The 21,433-nt window shown below is 44.8% G+C and overlaps 1 protein-coding gene and 1 pseudogene across 1 annotated transcript; one reads left to right on the plus strand and one right to left on the minus strand.

Moving 5' to 3' along the window:
• The first annotated feature begins 383 nt into the window (after positions 1-383).
• LOC123405894 lies at positions 384-7,974 on the plus strand (annotated as a pseudogene).
• A 9,649-nt stretch (positions 7,975-17,623) lies between these two features.
• Positions 17,624-20,507, minus strand: LOC123404451 (G-type lectin S-receptor-like serine/threonine-protein kinase SD2-5). The gene is made up of 2 exons (XM_045098383.1): positions 20,244-20,507; positions 17,624-20,168 (listed from the first exon to the last, which is right to left on the minus strand). Exons 1-2 carry the CDS (start codon positions 20,473-20,475, stop codon positions 17,710-17,712), a joined length of 2,691 nt encoding a protein of 896 aa, XP_044954318.1. The 5' UTR covers positions 20,476-20,507; the 3' UTR covers positions 17,624-17,709.
• Positions 20,508-21,433: the final 926 nt, after the last annotated feature.

Here is a 21,433-nt window from a genome sequence, read left to right on the forward strand (position 1 = left end):
GATCTTTATTGTTTCTCACTTAAATCCGGACTACGGGTTGATTTCGGAAAACTTCAAAGAGTTTTCTACAAAACAACCACGACGGACGGAGAGATTAGGGAAAGATAGGACGGATGAAGTGACGGTCAAAGAAAATCGAGAGCCTACGTGGTGCAAAGTGTGATTCACTCAAGCCATAAAAAGAAATATATATTCTTCTTCCTGCAACGTAAATCCCAACGGCCGCCGGCGACAGAGACGGCCGCGGAGGTCACGCCGCCGGGGAAGGAGCAGCCGGTATACATATCCATTCTCCTACCACTTCCTTGTTCAACTCCGGCGCTCCGGCGCGGCCCGCCAAGTAGTTAACCGCAGGCGGTTCGTTTCGTTTGTACAGGGTCGAGATGAAGGAGAAGGAGAAGGAGGCGCCGCACCCGCTCGCCCATGGCGCTTGGCGGTCCTCTGCTGTTCAGTTTTCTTCTTCTGAGTGTGTCCCTGTTGGGGACCGTGGAGGTTGGCTGCATCTGGATGATTGCGACCTAATCCATTCCAAGCCTGGTTGTGTTGCTATGCTACAGTTTTACATTTGCTAATTGTAGTCCCGATATTGAAATTCAGATACGAGAAACATATGGATATGGATGCTTCACTACTTTGTGAATGTTATATTCAGATGGATGCTCTGTTGTGTGCCGGCTGGTGCAAAAATTGTACTCCCATTCATCAACTTGCTGCCCATCTTTCTGTATGTGAATAGTTTCTGAAACTAAATTTTGTAGGATGCGGCTGGGAGATGAACATGGATCTGCTTCTCTGTATCGTGTAAGGGCACTGGAGAAGGCGATTGCAGGGTTTGCGGAGAGGGAAACTGAGGCTGTTGTCAGTCCAACCGTGGGGACTGTCTTTGTTTCTCTTGACGAGGCCTATGAATTCTACAACATATATTCCTGGGAATCTGGGTTCGGAGTCAGCTATGGACCGAGTAGTGTGGATCCTCATGGAACTAAATGCATACAGCAATTTGTTTGCGCGTGTGAGGTATTGCGCTCATCAGGGCCGGGCCCATAGTTGTGCTGGATGTGCAGCCCGCACAGGGCCCATATATTTGGGGGCCTTGAATTTTTTGCATGCCTATGCATATATATTTTCTGAAATAAGGGTTGGACCGCGCAAGGAGCTGGGCCGCTGCCCACTAACTCCGGTGGCGTGAGCCAGGCTCAGGCAGGCCTCGAGCGTCCCAGGCCGGTGCGCTGCTAGCCTGCATTTTAACTGTGATTCCATTAAATCCTTAAAAAGAAAAACAGTGGTTCCACTATTGCGGTCTCGTCACTTTCGTTGCTCCTCCTAGCCGCTGATTTCATGTGATGCACATGTTTGTTCCTTCCTTCCGACTACTACTACCCAAATCACTCTACATATAGGATGGGTTCTCACATTCTCTTGGAAACTGAACGTTACAGTGAAGTCCCCATTATTTCGCAACTTCCCATCCATCAATTATCCCTTTCGTCATCTCGGGTTCTCATAGAGTAAGAGAGGAATATGGCTGGCTTGTACTTCTAATTTTACTCCTATTCTTCTATTTTTTATTTCCTAATTAACTTTTTGCACGGATAATTGGAAAGATAGGTTCCTGCATGCTTGGCTCCTTGATTAAAGATTACAGTATACCTGTTTAATCAGACATAACACACGACTAGGTGAGTTAGACTGTTTGTTCAATTGCCAGATATTGACGCGAAATTTCAAATTAACATCTGCTGACATATAATTTCAATTTTATTTTAGTCATCTTATGTATCTTGTGTTTCAATAAAAAATATTTGAGTAATCATGAGAAAATATCAGCCTCGTTCAGAAGCGCAAAAGAAATGAAAGAGAACATAATTGATTTTAAAAATCTTATAAATTTCATATTGATGCCAATGGTTTGTTCGTTGAGTCAAAGTTCCGTTAACCATTTCTGTGATAGTTTCATCGATAAATCTAAACTTTTCTAAATTAAAGCTATCGAAGTCCCATATGCATACTATTACAACACAACAAAGACTCAATGATTTGACCAAAATAGCACTTGAGAGTGGTTGGGGAAGATTGATTACGAGGATATCATTGACGATTTCATTTCAAAGAATACTACAAGAATGAGGTTGTTCAAACAAATGTTATGAAACCGGGAGTTGAACATGTATGATTAATTATATATCACATTGTTATGTAAGACATTATATCACATACATTATATTTTCTTGATTGTTCGTTTTTTAAGTAAGATAGGGCCTCCTTTTTTTTAGTTTCGCATAGGGCCTCATATTTTGCCGGCCCGGCCCTGGCACTCATCCTCCCCTTGTAGTTAAGGTACTACTTATGTTTTTTGTGTTGTTGATCTCAACCCAGTACCAATGCTTGGAAAATGTTATGTTCTACAGGGGAAACCAAGTAAGGACGACATCAACTCATTTCGTCGATGTGAATGCACGGCATCGGTTCTTTTGCTGAGATCCAGACACGGTAGATGGTGTGTGTGCAACATCAAGTTGGGCATAACCATCCACTTTCTAAGATGTGTGCGCAGAGGTCATCCTGGCAGTCTCACAGTAGTATCAACAAGAACACAAGGGACTTGATTCGCCAACTATGGGAAAACAATGTGCCACACGTTGCTGATAATGAAGCGAAGGATTTGCTGTCCGAGGATCTCAGAAAGACCATGGAAACCTTTGCTAGGATCAAAGCAAAGGATCCAACATTTGATTATACTGGTTTGCAGGTTGATAGTAACTGCAGAGTAATAAGGCCACTGTTAGCACTACTCTTGTCATGATGTATCTGCATATTTGTTTGTAAGTAATGCATGTAGCAGTAGCTGCGGCAGTGTGGACACATAGGGACGTGTTCATGTGTGTGCATGCAAGCTACAATAGTATTTTGTGTTTAGCTCAAGTCAAATGCATGCATCGGTTAGTTAGTGGGAAAAACATAATGTAGCCTTTGCGTTGGGTGTCAGGAAAGAGTGCCTCGGCAAATCCTTGTGCCTCCCTGGTACATGTGTGTGTGCGTGTGAGTTCCTTGACAGTGTGTGTCTTTATTCATGAGGAGTAAGAGTTGCGTGTAGGTAGAAGAAGAAGCGGCGCCGGCAAGGAGGCGGCGCCAACAGCCACTACTCTAGGACCAGCGGCCAGAGGATTCAGTACCAATACTTTGGTGATGTGATTATCTTTGACACAACCTACAGATCGGACGTGTATGGAACACCGTTCGGTCTTTTTGTTGGAGTCAACAACAACTTCGAGACCATAGTGCTTGGTGGCGTGCTGATGATAAACAAGAAAACAGAGAGCTTCAAATGGGCACTACAGGAAAATTCCGTTTTACCGTGTGGCAAGCTATAAATCGTGTTCTTTTTTTCGGGTACTCGGCTTATTTGAATATAAGCCGTGTACACAAGAAAAAACACCCGGTAAAAACAACGCACTCGGCTTATGCTATCATATAAGCCGAGTGTCCAGAAAAAGCTCTCGGCTTACAGTTTTCACACGGTATATATGAAGAAAGCACTCGGTTTATAGCGTGTCACCCGGTAAAGGTATGTGCCACGTGTCTACAACAACGGTGTTTGACGGCGCCGTCACGGCTTGAACTATAAGCCGTGTGCTTGACAAGTACACACGGCTTAGAAACACTATAAGCCGTGTGCTTGACAAGAACACACGGTTTACACATAGTATACGCCGTGTGCTTGGTAAGTGAACACGGCTTACACATTTATATGAAGAAAGCACTCGGTTTATTTTTTATAGATTTTCAAATTTAAAAAAGTTCTAAAGTGATTTCCCGTGTATTTATCTTTAATCCCTGAATGTTATTTATTTATTCATTTTACCACAGGAATGTCTCTCATGTCGGCTATAGACCGTGTGAGGGGGGGTAGAAAGATCACCAAAACCCTAGAAATGCACTAAATGTCTCAAATAGTTGTGAGCCCACCCGGAACGTGCCCAAACTTTTATGACACCCTACAAGGGGCATGTGATGACGTCGTGCCTGATCCTAAGGATTTCTGGCATCGTATCATTTTCCGAGGCTTCAAACGGTTTGATGAGGCATGTCACCCAAGTGATTTCGTACCCCCGATGGTTGGGGTTGCCCCTCCCACGCCTGCACAAGGCATACCCATGTCACAAATACATCACATAGGATTTTCCATGCTTCTTCTGGGCATGATTTCATGTGTCGCCTTGCAGATCTGCAATTTCCGACACTGAAACCGTAGAATTGCAATAAATGTCTCAAATATTGTAGTCGGGTCAGAAAAATGCACGGGCCTGACACGTGTCATTCGATGGCCTCCTCTGAGAGCACGAGGAGTTTCGATGCCAACGGAGCAACATGACCAACACTTCCTTCACAAACGTGACACGTTCCCTCTCGATACCAAGAGAATACCTCGAAGATGGTGCAGTTTACAAGCGGCCTCGGGTAAGCCCCACCTAGACCGCGTCCAAACTTTTACGACACCCTACAAGGGGCATGTGATGATGCCTGGCATCCGACCCTTTTCCGAGGCTTCAAACGGTTTGGTGAGGCATGTCACCCAAGTGATTTCGTACCCCCGATGGCTGGGGCTGCCCCTCCCACGCCTGCACAAGGCATGCCCATTTCAAAAATACATCACATAGGATTTTCCATGCTTCTTCTGGGCATGATTTCATGTGTCGCCTTGCAGATCTGCAATTTCCGACACTGAAATCGTAGAATTGTAATAAATGTCTCAAATATTGTAGTCGGGTCAGAAAAATGCACGGGCCTGACACGTGTCATTCGATGGCCTCCTCTGAGAGCACGAGGAGTTTCGATGCCAACGGAGCAACATGACCAACACTTCCTTCACAAACGTGACACGTTCCCTCTCGATACCAAGAGAATACCTCGAAGATGGTGCAGTTTACAAGCGGCCTCGGGTAAGCCCCGCCCAGACCGCGTCCAAACTTTTACGACACCCTACAAGGGGCATGTGATGATGCCTGGCATCCGACCCTTTTCCGAGGCTTCAAACGGTTTGGTGAGGCATGTCACCCAAGTGATTTCGTACCCCCGATGGCTGGGGCTGCCCCTCCCACGCCTGCACAAGGCATGCCCATTTCACAAATACATCACATAGGATTTTCCATGCTTCTTCTAGGCATGATTTCATGTGTCGCCTTGCAGATCTGCAATTTCCGACACTGAAACCCTAGAATTGCAATAAATGTCTCAAATATTGTAGTCGGGTCAGAAAAATGCACGGGCCTGACACGTGTCATTCGATGGCCTCCTCTGAGAGCACGAGGAGTTTCGATGCCAACGGAGCAACATGACCAACATTTCCTTCACAAACGTGACACGTTCCCTCTCGATACCAAGAGAATACCTCGAAGATGGTGCAGTTTACAAGCGGCCTCGGGTAAGCCCCGCCCAGACCGCGTCCAAACTTTTACGACACCCTACAAGGGGCATGTGATGATGCCTGGCATCCGACCCTTTTCCGAGGCTTCAAACGGTTTGGTGAGGCATGTCACTCAAGTGATTTCGTACCCCCGATGGCTGGGGCTGCCCCTCCCACGCCTGCACAAGGCATGCCCATTTCACAAATACATCACATAGGATTTTCCATGCTTCTTCTGGGCATGATTTCATGTGTCGCCTTGCAGATCTGCAATTTCCGACACTGAAACCCTAGATTTGCAATAAATGTCTCAAATATTGTAGTCGGGTCAGAAAAATGCACGGGCCTGACACGTGTCATTCGATGGCCTCCTCTGAGAGCACGAGGAGTTTCGATGCCAACGGAGCAACATGACCAACACTTCCTTCACAAACGTGACACGTTCCCTCTCGATACCAAGAGAATACCTCGAAGATGGTGCAGTTTACAAGCGGCCTCGGGTAAGCCCCGCCCAGACCGTGTCCAAACTTTTACGACACCCTACAAGGGGCATGTGATGATGCCTGGCATCCGACCCTTTTCCGAGGCTTCAAACGGTTTGGTGAGGCATGTCACCCAAGTGATTTCGTACCCCCGATGGCTGGGGCTGCCCCTCCCACGCCTGCACAAGGCATGCCCATTTCACAAATACATCACATAGGATTTTCCATGCTTCTTCTGGGCATGATTTCATGTGTCGCCTTGCAGATCTGCAATTTCCGACACTGAAACCGTAGAATTGCAATAAATGTCTCAAATATTGTAGTCGGGTCAGAAAAATGCACGGGCCTGACACGTGGCATTCGATGGCCTCCTCTGAGAGCACGAGGAGTTTCGATGCCAACGGAGCAACATGACCAACACTTCCTTCACAAACGTGACACGTTCCCTCTCGATACCAAGAGAATACCTCGAAGATGGTGCATTTTACAAGCGGCCTCGGGTAAGCCCCACCCAGACCGCGTCCAAACTTTTACGACACCCTACAAGGGGCATGTGATGACGTCGTGCCTGATCCCTTTTCCGAGGCTTCAAACGGTTTGGTGAGGCATGTCACCCAAGTGATTTCGTACCCCCGATGGCTGGGGCTGCCCCTCCCACGCCTGCACAAAGCATGCCCATGTCACAAATACATCACATAGGATTTTCCATGCTTCTTCTGGGCATGATTTCATGTGTCGCCTTGCAGATCTGCAATTTCCGACACTGAAACCCTAGAATTGCAATAAATGTCTCAAATATTGTAGTCGGGTCAGAAAAATGCACGGGCCTGACACGTGTCATTCGATGGCCTCCTCTGAGAGCACGAGGAGTTTCGATGCCAACGGAGCAACATGACCAACACTTCCTTCACAAACGTGGCACGTTCCCTCTCGATACCAAGAGAATACCTCGTAGATGGTGAAGTTTACAAGCGGCCTCGGGTAAGCCCCGCCCAGACCGCGTCCAAACTTTTACGACACCCTACAAGGGGCATGTGATGACGTCGTGCCTGATCCTGAGGAATGGGGCTGCCCCTCCCACGACTGCACAAGGCATACCCTCAGGACATCATATGGTTCAGAGCCATAAAGAAACCGATTTTATTCCTGCCAAAGTTTCAAGATTAGATTTAGTGCAACCAACATTTTTATTTTCTTGAAGTATGTAAAAGAAATAAAATTTGGCACTATACGTAATGCCTTAATAGTAATCTAAAAACCTTACAGTATTGCTCTAGGTATTTCCTCGTCATGTCAATAAAAAAACTATGATGTGAATTTGAAGTAATTAAATACCATACCAGATGAATGTCATGGAAGTTAAACACGGATATTCAAAATAAAAGTTAAACACGAATTTGCACACACATGAACATATTTTCATGTGTAAGCCGTGTGTACTTGTCATAGGGCACTCGGCTTACTCCATATACAGAAAACGCGGGAGTTGGCCAAATATCAGGCGCGCTTTCTCCAAAATAGACCGTGCTTTCTGGGTTTTTTTTCAAATCTCCCCTCCACCTCGCGCAGCAGATCCCACCACTGCTCCCCACCGCACCGCCCCCTTCACCGCCCCTGCGCCGGCCCCCTCCACCAGCCCTCCACCGCCGGCCCTCCACCGCCCCTGCGCCGGCCCTCCACCGCCCCCTCCACCAGCCCTCCACCGCCGGCCCTCCATCGCCCCCGCGCCGGCCCTCCATCGCCCCGGCCCTCCACCGCCCCTGTGCCGGCCCTCCACCGCCGGCCCCCTCCATCGCCGGCCCCCTCCACCGCCCCTTCACCGGCCCCATCCACCGCCCCCTCCACCGGCCGCCTCCACGGGCCCCTCCACCGCCCCCTCCACCAGCCCCCTCCACCAGCCCCTCCACCGGCCCCTCCACCAGCCCCCTCCAGCCCCTCCACCGGCCCCTCCACCGGCCCCCTCCACCGGCCCCTGCACTGGTAAGTCTCTCTCTCCCCCTATATCTCTCTCTCTTATCTCTCTGACTGGGTGTTTCTGTTTTTGCAGATAGACGTGGCTCCTCCAGCAGCAAGGTGCTCACAAACTAGGCTCCTCCAGCAGCAAGGTGCTAGAAGATTTTCCTCCAGCAGCAAGGTGCTCCTCCTAGCATTATTTGAGGTGGAAGGTTCATTTTAGGTGGTGCATGTATCTATGTAGCTAAGGTGGATATGCAGATATGCTATGAAGTGGTGTCAAGTTTTAGGTGATTTAAAATCAGAGATTCATTTGTTTGTTGGTGGTGCAATAGAAAACAACCTGAAATGTTTGAAAGGTTGTAGATTCTTACATTATAGTTTGAGAAAGGTGTTTGAAAGGTGGTGCAACAGAAAACAACAGAAAATCTGATTTGTTTGAGAATTACATCAAAGAAAGCCATTTGGAATTTGGTCTTGCTAATAATTTCTTGGGTTAGTTTAATTTTGAAGTAATAGTAACTATGGATGATATAACACGAGGAACATGGATAATTATCAAACATGTCGGGTGGCAAATAAACGAAGAACGACTTATTAAGGAACTGTAGAATATGTTGTGTTTTGGTTTGTGCATGTGAATTATGTTTGATTCTAGTTTTCACTTTATTGTAGGACACACATCAATTTGACATTGGAAGGGTCGTGGCAAGGCTTTTTGCTGGAGGGACAACCATTGCCGAGCACACTTCGAGGGTAAGAATAATTTGCCTCAAAGGATTTATATATATGTAAATCATGTAGCTAGCTAGTCGCATTACCTATGCGTCTCCCGTTCGAAAAAGTTACATTATTTATAAATATGCAACTCTTTGCATATTTATAACCGTAACTCTTTCGAATTGTCCAGCGTTTTCCACGGACAGCCCGATGATGTGTAGGCTGGCTTCGTTTTCCACAATCCTGCCACGCCAGCCAAGCACCATCATTGGCTGTCTTTGCAGGCATCATTACTCTGGCCTGGTTTCCATAGGAGACGGTGAGGAGGAGCCAGCTTGGTCTTGGGAGCATTGGGTAAAATTCTTAGTCAGTTTTCATAGTTATTTCTTTAGCAATATTCAAAATCATTGCATCGTTAACTGTTTTATGCGAATTGATGTACTTTCGTAGGACTTCTTTACTTGCGTTGAGGGTATGGAGGATGAAGCTAATGATATTGTGGAGGAGATTGCCAAGAAGGTTGTCCAAGACATGCCTTACCATGCTCGTGTCAATTCCGTGGTGAAGTATTTCGCCTATGAACGCAAGATGCTTCTCCCAAAGGCGCTAGCCCGTAGAGTGCATCTCACCCGTTCCATGTACATGAAGGTAGTTTTCATTTAGCTGTGATTGCCTGGATTAAAACAACTTAGTTGCCTGGATTAAAACAACTTAGTTTCATTTGACATGTTTCAGGCGGTTCCTCCGTGGTGCAACAACAAGATTCCTTGCTACCAGCAAATCATATCTAGGTGGATAAACCCGGAGTGGAGGGCCACACACACAGCGGCTTCGGAGCGGCGTGCCTTGATGGGTGGTCCGGTACACCTTCAAGGCAACCTCAACCTCCATGCTTACGTGCAGAAGAAGGTAATAATATCATTTGGCTTATGAACTTCTCAACTTGTGCCCTTATGGATATTATTGCTTCTATTGCAGAATAGGGAGAGAGGTGAGGGTGAAGAGCTTCTCAATACCTTCACGGGATTATGTCTCTCACGTAAGTCAAAGAAACCGGAAGGAGGGTGGGTCAACCTAGGGGCTGGCTTTAGGATTAATGCATATAGTGGGAAGTTCAAGGAGTGCAACGGGCCCGACTCTGATCCGGCCTCACAAGACATTGACGTTATGGTTTCCCTCAAGTCGGGAGAAGGCAAGAAGCGTGGCCGGTTATATGTTGGTGACGGTTCCATTCGTAAGAAGAACATTCCAAAACTCGCCCACCTTCGTGCTACCACATCGAGCTCAGGTCCTGCTATTGAGCGTCGCCCACAACCTGGGATGGACATGCTGCATCAGTTCCATGTATGTTTTACTTCACTGATCTTCCTTCTGATTTTATCTTTGCATTGCAACGATGGTGAACTTGTTGTGCTGGCATATTGTAGGTCCGCCTAGAGGAAGAAAGCAGGCTACGACAGGAAGCTCAGGCCAATGCCCTACTTCAACAAGAGCAAGCCATGAAAATGCAGCAAACCCTAATTCAGCAGCAGGAATTCATGGCTAAACAACAGGCAGCCCTGCAGGAGACGTTTGCTCGGTTCAGTAATAACATGCAGTGTTCAACTTTGCTGGATCTTCCTCCTGTTCCGCCTCTTCCTACATTCAGCCTTGTAAGTCTTCAACTTTTCAACCATGCATCTTACCATCATTCTTAAATCCTCTTACCATCTTACTATCATGCTTGAACTATCCATAGTCAGGAGAACACTTCAATGACTTTGTGGTTGCTGGATCTACACCTACGCAAGCAAGCCCAATGACACGCACTGCGGCTGAAGATGCTTTGACCTCCATGCCACAATGATCACTCGAGGTACTTGTCTATGCTTGTACATTATTCATGCTTGTGTCTTGTCGTTGGTTGTGCCTCTCAACTCAGAACTTTGCATTGCTGCTAGTAGAGCCCATGCGTGTGCTATTGAACTTATAGGTTTGACCTCAAATTGAAACTTATATGTTCATGTTTATTGACTCTTGTGCCTTATCTTCAAGTTGAAACTTATATGTTCATGTTTATTGAAACTTATATGTTCATGTTTAATTTTGGAAACTCATGCGTGTGCTATTGAACTTATAGGTTTGCATCGATCACGGATACCGTCGACGGTGGGCATACATGTTGTGGTGGAAGTTCATTGCATATTGTAGGTTGACCTCATGCTTTCGTTTGTGAACTCTTCTTGCATATGTATGCATGTTGTTGTGATCCCTCCTTGAATATGTATGTGTGCTTTTGTGGAACTGTATTGGATATGTATGCGTGTGTGGACTTGGAACTCATCATCGGATTGTTATTGTTGTGAACTTATAATATATTGGATATGTATGCATGACCATTGCATTTGTGTTCTTGTTGCATATGTACGCGTACGCATGTTTTTGTGAAATTATATTGTTGTTGTGTTCTATTGGATATGTAATATATTGTTTTGATCTATTGGATATGTAATATATTGTTGTGATCTATTGGATATGTAATATATTGCTGTTGGTACTGTCTGTAAGCCGTGTGCCTCAGGCTCTGGCACCCGGCTTATAGCCTGTTTGTCCCAGACGCTGGGGGCTATAAGCCGTGTGTCCCAGATAACAGCACCCGGCTTATAGCCTGTTTGTCCCAGGCGCTGGGGGCTATAAGCCGTGTGTCCCAGATAACAGCACCCGGCTTATAGGCCGTTTGTCCCAGGCGCTGGGGGCTATAAGTCGTGTGTCCCAGATAATAGCACCCGGCCTATATATAACCCGTGTGTCAGATTTGACGCTCGGTTTATATGTAACCCGTGCGCCCGGTCTCGACCCTCGGCTTATATATAAACCGTGTGACGGTAGGCCCTCGACTTATATGTAAACCGTGTGGCGGTAGGCCCTCGGCTTATATGAACCGTCACGGGGCTTGCGTTAGAACCACGTTGCCGTTATGTGTAAATCGTGTGTCCGTTGGCACTCGGGTTACGCGGGTGCACTCGGCTTATATGTAAGCCGAGTAGTTTAACTGTTGCTCTCGGCTTACATTGGATAAGCCGGTCCTTAGTAAGGCGTGTGTTATAAGCCGGGGAAAACACCCGGCTTATATATAAGCCGAGTGTAATCCGTCGTAAGCCGAGTGTTTCGGGCACTCGGCTTATAAGTTTTTTCCTGTAGTGGGGTGTTGAGTGAATTCTTCCAGTTAATGGGTGGAAAATACCCCCGAACTATACTGACCGGTAAGATTACTTTCGTACACCCATTTCCCTACCCAATAGTACTTTTCAGCAGCGCAGCCATCTAACTTGTTTTGTTTAAAATCGATCCTGTAGATCGCTGTGAGGCAATCAGGAAGCCGTGTTGGAGGTACCGCCGTCCACCACACACAGATGGTGCAAGGCATGTCCTTGGCAGGGCAAAGGATTACGGTGGGACTAAACCCAACACAACTGATGTGGGACTAAACCCAACACATAGCACGACTTCCCAGCAGTGAAACCAGGGAGAAATGGTCTAGGGTGGAATATGAGGTCAATGTTAGAGAAGACGGTGAGGCGTTCATGTGCGTGTGCAAGCAATTTGAGCACACAGGGATGCTCTGCTGCCATGCCGTCAAGGTAACGGTTATCTTCCATCCATTGCTACTGCAGAATCCTGATCTTGCAACTTTAGCTGCCATATGTACATACAAACTGCAAGACCTTAAGACTTCGATTTTTTTTAGGTGATGATCCACCTGGGGTGAGTGAGATACCAAGGCTACACGTCATGCCACGCTGGACAACCAAGCCGCTGCAGTGCCAGATGCACTGCCGCGGCGAACCACAGTCCACAGGTCGACACGTGCCAGCAATGCATGCACTCCGTGCTACTCCTTTCGTCCTAAATTTTTTGTCTTAGATTTGTCTAGAAATAGATGTATCAAAATACTAAAACGTGACTAGATACATTCATATATACACAAATTTAAGATAAGAATTTTAGAACGAAGGAAGTACATGATAAGCTCTTTGGCCAAGCGCGTCGTGCATGTGAGGATGAATGGTACTATGAGGTCCTCATGAGCGGCCTGGACAGAATTGATCGAGGCATGGCCGCGGCAGAGGGAGCACCCGGCCGCCGCGCCAAGCCAACATCACGGAAGTCTAGGAGGAAGCGTTGATTGCCTACTCCCGGATGCCTGGAAGCCTGTCCGAGGCCTCTGCGATGCTTGGCAGGGCACGGAAGGAGACCAAGCCAGGATCCCACAGCTTGTTCAGATATGTCAACTGACTTGTCCTTTTTTGCTTTTTATCTCTTGTGTGTGTGTGTAAACCTCTGAATTGCTGAACAACTGCGGTCTGCGGATGAATGAAGTAGGGCAAACCAGTATCTTTCGTGTTCTCCAATGGCCTGGCCCCATGGTTGGTTTCCAAGGGGACCTGGCTGTTTGTGTTCAAGCGGCCTTCTGTGCCTGTAGGTAGTCAAACCAAGTCCATGTATGCAATGTCAGGGGAATATAGCTTGCGCGATACATCGTGGGCACCATAACGCATCGTGGGCATCATTAGTGGAATCATGATATCTTGTATTGTGCGAGGACGCGAGGAGATTACGGTGGCCCTAGTGGCTTTTTCGAAAGCATTGTACCTCCACACCGTTTCAAACGAAGATTAGTATCCGCTAATGTGTGAACTTCGGGATAAATCATCGTCTCCTTGTGTCTTGGTTATCTCTTACCCGAACCTTTTACTTTTGCACTTTATTCTGTGATAGTCATATTGTTTCATGTTATATATCTTGCTATCGATTAGTTGTTTATCTTGCTTATAATAAGTTGTTGGTGCACATAGATGAGCCTAATTATTTTAAATTTTGTATTTGACTAATTAAACGCTTGTTTTATTTCGTATTTATTTAAGCCTTGACCGTTATTATTTTAAAGCACATAAGAGACTCTAACTAACCAAACTTTATATATGCCTTCAAACTTTACGCATCTGTGACTGATGGCATATAACAGGTTTTCTTTTCCAGTTTGGTCATATGAATACTTTTGCGAAATGCAGAACCCATCATGCTTCCAAAGCCTAACAACAGTGAACATAAACCAAATGACCAACCCACTGAGACTTGCTAACGACGTACACTCCATGGTCTCGAGCAACTAGCATGGAAACTGGACAGGCACAAGCGTCAAGGGCACATCTACTGGCTGTGTGGCGTTTTGGGACTTGCTAGCCAGACAACCCTACCACTGAAAATCCAATCCGAGAACAACTCCAAGTCCCTCGGTGAGTCTGGCCGGTCATCTAGTTTGGTGATAACATCTTCAACATTGATTCCTGCTCAATATCATCAGGTGTGGCGAATGTGCCATCTTGCTTCTACTCTACAAGCTCATCTCAACATTATGATCCTAACGTTGAAGAGGAGAATACTGCTACAAGTGCAAGGGCGGACCAGATCGTTGTGGCTGCTCCTCCATGTCGCCAGGCTGCCCCATCAGCTGCTACTACGGCATCTCACACTAGTGGCGGACCTAGAAAGTATTTTGACTGGGGGCAAAGTATTCGAGTGGGGGCATATTCGTTCAAAATTCAAAGAAATTTAGCATATTTTTCAAAAAGCACAAGCAAATATTACTAGAATTTTAAATTTTGAGTGGGGGCCTGGCCCCCACTCACCTCAATGTAGGTCCGCCCTTGTCTCACACTCGCGGGAAGCGTACAAGGTTGAACCAAGAGGCTCCAGCTGGACGCAGACGCCATGCAAAAACTAATGAGCTAGTCGATGAAGCTGAAGCAAGTCAGCCGCCACCGCCACCGCCACCACCACCAGAATGAAAGGTTGATCCTGCACCAAAATTAAGGTCAAAAGCATGGAATAACTTTACTTTGGTTGAACAACCTGATCCGGATGTAGTATTGGTTCAGTGCAATATTTTTCATGACATACTTAGAGCTCATTCAAAAAATGGAACATCCTATTTGTTAAGGCATACTGCAAATGTGCATCCACATAATACAAATGAAGTGAACAGCTATTTTCTGAAAACTGAAAAGAATGCGGATGGCTCACATTCAGTTAGGAACACAAAGTTGGATATGGAAACTATTAGGGCTACGGTCGCTATGCTTCTAGTTGGGGGGTCGCATGCATTTACTGTGATAGAAGAACAAGGGTTCAAAAAAATGATGGGTGCAGCTTGTCCTCAATTTAAGGTTGTTAGTCGGTACACAATTAGAAAGGATATCCTGGCAATGTTTGAAAGGGAGAGGGCTGAATTGAGAGAAATCATCACCAATAGCCTTGGTAGAGTTAGCTTCACTACGGACAATTGGAAATCCGAGGTGACAAAGTTTAGTTATATTTGTATTACTTGTCATTATGTTGATGATTATTGGAGACTGAACGAAAGGATAATATGGTTTAAAAAGCTGAATCCACTGTATGATGGGGCTACAATTGCTTGGTGAATTTAAGAAAACATTGGTGAATTTGTTTGTTGAATATAGTGGTGTTGCTGTTAGTGAAACACCATCAGATGGTGGTACAAACAGCTGGGGAAATAGGGGAGATGGTGTTGATATGTTCAATGACTATGAGAATTACATACAATCTCAACGACCAAATGTAGAGAGGTCTCAATTGGATCTTTACTTGGAAGAAACACCTAGAAAATTGAATGACGAGTTGGATGTCTTGGAATTTTGGAGCAACTCGTCTATGCAATATCCTCAACTTGCATCAATGGCTCAGGATGTTCTTGCTGTCCCCATTTCTAGTGTTGCTTCGGAGCAGGCCTTTAGCATGAGCCGGAAAGTTATAACACCTAACCGAGCTTCACTTAAGCCTAAAACCATTGAGGCTTTAATGTGTCTCCAAGATTGGTATCGTTGGAAGATGTCTCATAATGAAGATACAATCTTGTGTGCTTTGTTGCATATTTGACATCACGGTTACTCATGCTATCATTGATTGTAGTGTTGTTTGCTTTGTAGAAATGAGCACTACGGGAGGGGGACCTTAAAGTTCTCATGTGGAGGAGTTATCTTCAGATTTAGTTTGTGCTCATTCTTTCTTTCTTACTTTGTTATTCACTTATATCATTTCCACCTTCGGTTTATATCTTGTTAGTTCATACCATTTCTCTCTTGCTTTGTTTCAGTAAAATGATTGAGTTGTTATAGCTTGATGGAACAAAGAAGAGATGGAGTCAAATCTGTCAAAATAGTCATCAGGTTGTGTCTTTCATATTTGATATGATGTTATGTAATGAACTTGTCGGACTATGTTATGGAATATGGAGTATGGACTTGCTATTATGTATTTTGTAACGGACTACCTATGCTGTTGTTATGCAATGATGTAACAGACTTGTCTTTTGCTATCTTTGAAGAATTTATGGTGCTATTTTGTGAAGATTTCATGCGTATATGTGCTGCTGTTTGTTGGAATATATATGCAGCCGGGCTTCGGGCTTTTCAGCTGGGCCGGGCTCGGGCTTTAAAATCTAAAACATTGTTGGGCTTTTCCCGGGCTCGGGCTTCACATTGCAGCATCGGCTTTTAAGAGCCCGGCCCGAAACCCGGCCTGGCCCGAAACCTGGCCTGGCCCGAGAGATGCCTAGATTTAGTTAGAGAGGCATCGCGAAACAAGAAATATGCTTCTAGTAGCAAGTTGTCCTTACTTGTCTTGTTAGTTCCCGTGGACATGTCACCATAATGTGATATCTACTAGATATTTTCATCAAAGACAGGTTTGATAAGCTGTCTACGAACCTGCGAGGTTTTGTTAACAGTGAAAAAATTGTCAGATGCGTCAATTTTGGCAAGTGCTTGTGATTACATTTTATGTAGCAATTGTGGACCTGACGTTGACAACCGCATGGGTAAAGGATGGTTTGATTGACGCGCGAGAGAATTCGCTTTAGGGTTGCTTTTTTTTTTTTTGGCCAATTGGCCAAATTGATTATGTGTATTGTCATGATTAAATATCTCCCACTTGTTGAGTGCACCACCATATGTTGTCATCATGGAAAAGCAAGACCTTACTTATTGCCAGTAGGAAGCTGGAGCGCGTTAACTTGTTGAATGATGGCCCACTTGCAGGATGGACCGAATGGATGTTGATCCTGAAATGTTTAATCTTATTAGCCGAACTGTCAACTCTCTCCGGACATTAGCCGAACTGTCAACTCTCTCCGGACGGTGCGCCCAAGAATAAATTCTGCAATCATAAAAAGTGAATGTTCTTTATTCAAACATTACGCGGCATATATAGCTCACGCATGGCACATTTATGTACATCGTGAAGGGGGTCATAACTTCAGTTTCTCTTTTCCAATTCCATCATGTACTCATGTACATGTTCAGTGAAGAGTTTCTTCTGCTTCCCAGTTCATTTACTGAAACTCTATTGTGGAATATCAACTTGATACTTTTGCAAAGAATCAATAGAGGCTTCATATTTCCTCTAAATGTAACTGATCAGTAATGAGTTTCTTCCCTTGCCCCTTGGCCTTGTTAAATGCAAGTTATTGCTCGATGAATGAAAACCATCTCTTTGATATCTGTAATTGTGATGAACAATTGACATGACTTTCAGTAAATGAAACTAACCATTTATTTCATTATTGTTCACTATTATTCTATTGTAATTACTTATGCCGCTTTGTTCATGTACTACTCCTTGCGTTCCTAAATATATGACCTTCTAGAGATTCCACTATGGATTACATACGAATGTATATAGACATATTTTGAAATGTAAATTCACTCATTTTGCTATGTATGTAGTCCATAGCAGAATCTGCAAAATGTCTTATATTTAGGGACGGAGGTATTAGATGCTATACCACCCCCACAGTATCATATGGTAGGTCTAGGAGGGGTTGCAACTTGCATGAGTAAGGCTTGATGTTCTCGTACGCCGAACAAGCCTGTTGAAGAATGAACCGCCATGTAATTGTTCATTAAGGTTGCCGATTTTGTCATTTTTGAAGGTACAAGACCATGAGGTACAAGTTCACCAAACAATCAATTATATGTATTGCCTCAAAAGTCTTTTTGGTGCCATTTCAAACATAGTCCATAGTACAAATAGGATAGGATACAAAAGCAAAACTGCATACTTTGAATTTCTTCTCCTCGTTATCCACTTGTTTCACCTTGGGCCAGATAATATGGATGCTTGAGATGGAATTGAGTATGTTGATGGATTATCTTGAACAAACAAGAGTGAATTTGCATCAAAAGTTTCAATGCCATTAGTACCTTCCAATACCTTAACCACGATTGACATTGATGGCCTTTGAATGCTATCATGTTGCAGGCACCATATTGCGAGCTTCATCATTTGAACCACTTCCTCCTGGAATGAAATCATATCACCACTATGTGTGTCAATCAAATCAATAAATTGCTCGTTCTTAGCCTTTTCTCGCAATAGATTTATAAGCTGAACATCCTCCTCAGGTTGAGAGTTGTCAATATTTTTTCTTCCACTTACTATTTCCATGATAACAACTCCAAAGCTATAGACATCAACTTTTTCAGTAATCCGCGACGTCAACCATTCGGGTGCTAGATATCCAGGTGTTCCTCTCATCACAGTCACTACCTTGCTTTGGTCTCTATTTATTAACTTACATAGTCCAAAATCAGCCACTTTGGCATTAAAGTTTTCATCGAGGAGAATATTTTGTGGCTTGATGTCCAAATGAGCAATTTTTTGCCTACATGCCTCGTGAAGATAGCATAGGCCCTTGGCAATATCCATAATTATCCTACACCGAGTGGACCAATCAAGAGGGGCATTGTTATGGGAATTAAAAATCCACTTATCAAGCGATCCTCTTGACATATATTCGTAAACCAGAAGCCTCTCAGACTTCTCAACACAAAACCCAATCAGGCTGACAATATTGATGTGTTCGATGGTGCCAATAGTCTCGACCTCTGCCAAAAATTCTTTCTTTCCTTGTCTAGCACCTTCCAAACGTTTCACTGCAACTCTTATTTCACCTAATTTCCCTTCGAAAACTGACCCAAACCCACCTTCTCCAAGCTTCTTACTGAATCCTTCTGTGCATTCCCTTAATGTCTCAAGAGAAAACCTCGTCGGCATTCCAGATAATTGATTGAGATCAAATTCCTCGTCTTTGTCTTCATGCTTTCTCCTCCTTTGTTGGTAAAGAGTGACAAGAATGAAAATTAATATTAGAGCAGTAATGGCACCAAGTGTAGCACTTAACAGCGCCTTCATTTTGTTTTCTCTGGACGGGCTAAGTTGCACCTTGAGGTAAGCCGAGGAGTTGTAAAGAGCATTTGTAGGTTGTACTGATTGCAAGGAGAAGACCTTCGTTACCCACACACATTCTCCTTCTCTGAACAGAACGGCCATGCATGAGCAGTTCTTCAAGCAGGCTTGCTTACAGTCATCGATGCTTGTTGCATTCACAATTGTGGGGTTTTGATCGAAGTAAGAAATGTTGGGAATGGTCAATAATTGATGGTTTTCTATTTCTTGACAAGATATTGCAGTTATCGGTGCACAACCGAGGTTTGGCGTCCATTCATCCACCAGCTTAAAGTACCTTGAACTTGAATTATTATCAACAGGACAACCACATTGTCCCCTCGTACATATACCATATTCCCCGCAGACTGTTGGGTAAGCACAATCATTGATTTGCATTACATCATGCACGACACTCCATTTTTCATCATACAATTCATACTCATACAGCCTCATGTGTCCATCTGGATCTAATCTCAAGTACTGGGTGGATTTTGCTGCTGGCAATGAAATAGTACCATTCATATTTGACATGCTGAGGTTTCCATTCATGAACGTAACCTTCTCTGGATCATTTTCTTTCATGTGGTCAACCAGAGACAAATAACTATATGAAAAGTAGAGTTGTGGTGGCGTGGATCCAACATAAGCATATAATCCATCTGTGAGTACAGTGATATATAACTGAGTCCCTCTCGAGATAGTATTTGTTGCAGAAGTGTTTGCTGTGAGCCTCATACCTTTGACAAGCGACTGCCCAAGGAGCAATGTGTCTGTAGGATGATCAAATGATTGCCACACAATTGCATTCATGTGATTAATCAACACCAGATTGCCAAACTTGGTTATCACCATCCGAGCTACAGATCGGTCGGAGCTATTGCTTGACCAGACGTGGCTACCGTCAGCATCACGGAGGACCAAATTTCCACCCGATGTAAACTCAAGGGTGGCATTCTCCCTGACAGGGCAAGCCTGGTTCGCCGACCAGACTATCTGCGAACTATGAATGCTGCTGATGGTGTCGATGGGTGCCGCAATGGATACCGCAAAGAGGAACTTCTCGCACGGGAACATGGAAGAGGAGACACAAAAGAACCCTGCGGCAATATAAGATGCAATGCCAGAGTGAGCTTGTGATTGTGCTATGGCGACGATGTCACGGCTGTAGCGGTTGTGACTTTCAAAGAAACCATCGTTGTTGATCCAAATTGTTGATGGTTTTGCCATGGAATAGCCCCCCAAGGTCTGTGCCGCCAGGAGTAACAACGGTGCTCTAGCTGCAAGCCCGAGGAAGAAGAGAACTGCAGGATCCATGGCGGAAACTGTAATTAATTAAGAAAATGTTAGCACAAGGAAGAACCCAGTAGCGAGTAACAAAGATTGCACCGCCGCCGTACCTGATGATATTGAGCCGCCCGTCAACGGGGAAGACGTGATCGCCAGAGAGATGGCCGGCCTCACCGAAGGACTTGGAGTAGCTCTGGGATTAGATTTTCGGAGATAGGATGGTCTGGGTAACCAGTCCCAAGGCGCCAACGTATTTGCTCTCGACCGTGCAGTGTACGTTGTCAACAAGTCTCGGTGGGGTTGGTCATAATTTTTATTTTTCAAGCTCAGTGGATTAGTCATTTGGTTTACCGCTCATTCTGGTTAGGCTTGGACGCATGATGGGTGCCGCACTTGGCAAAACTATTCAGAGTGGTTGAGATCGAGGAGCATGCCTGTTAGTATATGTCATCACCGCATCAGCCACACAGCTAGATTGAAGTTTGAAAGCAAATATATCTTGGTTCTGAAATCAATTTTTTGACCTTTTCAGTAATCTTTGTCACAAAATGAATTCGATATGAAAATATTTCACGACCTGATCATTTTAAAAACGCCATAAGCCGTGACGTTACTGTCACATAGAAACACCGAGGTAAATAGTGTTTTTGCCTTTATCCAGTGCCAGGCCGAACAAGCATACGTGTCAGGCCAGAAACGACGAACTTGATCCTGTTTCTGAAAACGTCACTGACCCTGACGTTTCTATGTACGTAGGGCAGCAACGCCAAAGGCCTTGACGTTTCAAAACAACATAGGCATTTGGCGTTGCTGCTCTATAGAGAAACGCTAGTGTCAGCTGCGTTTCTAGAAACGGGATCTAGTTCGGTGTTTCTGACCTGTCACGTGCGCATGCTTGGCCTGGCAGTGGGCAATGATAGAAACGCTATCTAGCTCGGCGTTTATATGTTGGACTGTAACGCCACGGGCTATGGTGTTGCCAAAAGGGCCTGGTTGTGAAATATTTTCATGTTGAATTCAGTTTGTGACAAAGATCGTTAAGAAGATCAGAATAATGATTTCGTCCAATTTGAAATGCATCGTAGCTCTTAATTTTTTTTCTTTTAAAAAGTCGCTAGCTGTTAATGCAACACCAAAAAAAAACTTCTCTAGCAAGTTGTCCTTGCCTGGGCAAAGTATATTCAACTGAAAAATAAAACTTGTGGAAAGTGTGAAGTATATAAACTTATATATGTTGTACGTGGTCGAAGCCTGATGGCTAATGATAGATAGCTCAGAGCATCTCTCGCAGATCGCTCAA

This window comes from Hordeum vulgare, chromosome 6H, assembly GCF_904849725.1.
Source record: "Hordeum vulgare subsp. vulgare chromosome 6H, MorexV3_pseudomolecules_assembly, whole genome shotgun sequence".
NCBI lineage: Eukaryota > Viridiplantae > Streptophyta > Magnoliopsida > Poales > Poaceae > Hordeum > Hordeum vulgare.

Excerpts from the sequence above, each read along its gene's own strand:
- LOC123404451 (XM_045098383.1), bottom strand. The coding sequence starts at position 20,475 with ATGACTAATCCACTGAGCTTGAAAAATAAAAATTATGACCAACCCCAC. Across the intron at positions 20,169-20,243 it reads GGGCGGCTCAATATCATCAG|TTTCCGCCATGGATCCTGCA; the intron begins GTACGGCGGCGG and ends AATTAATTACAG.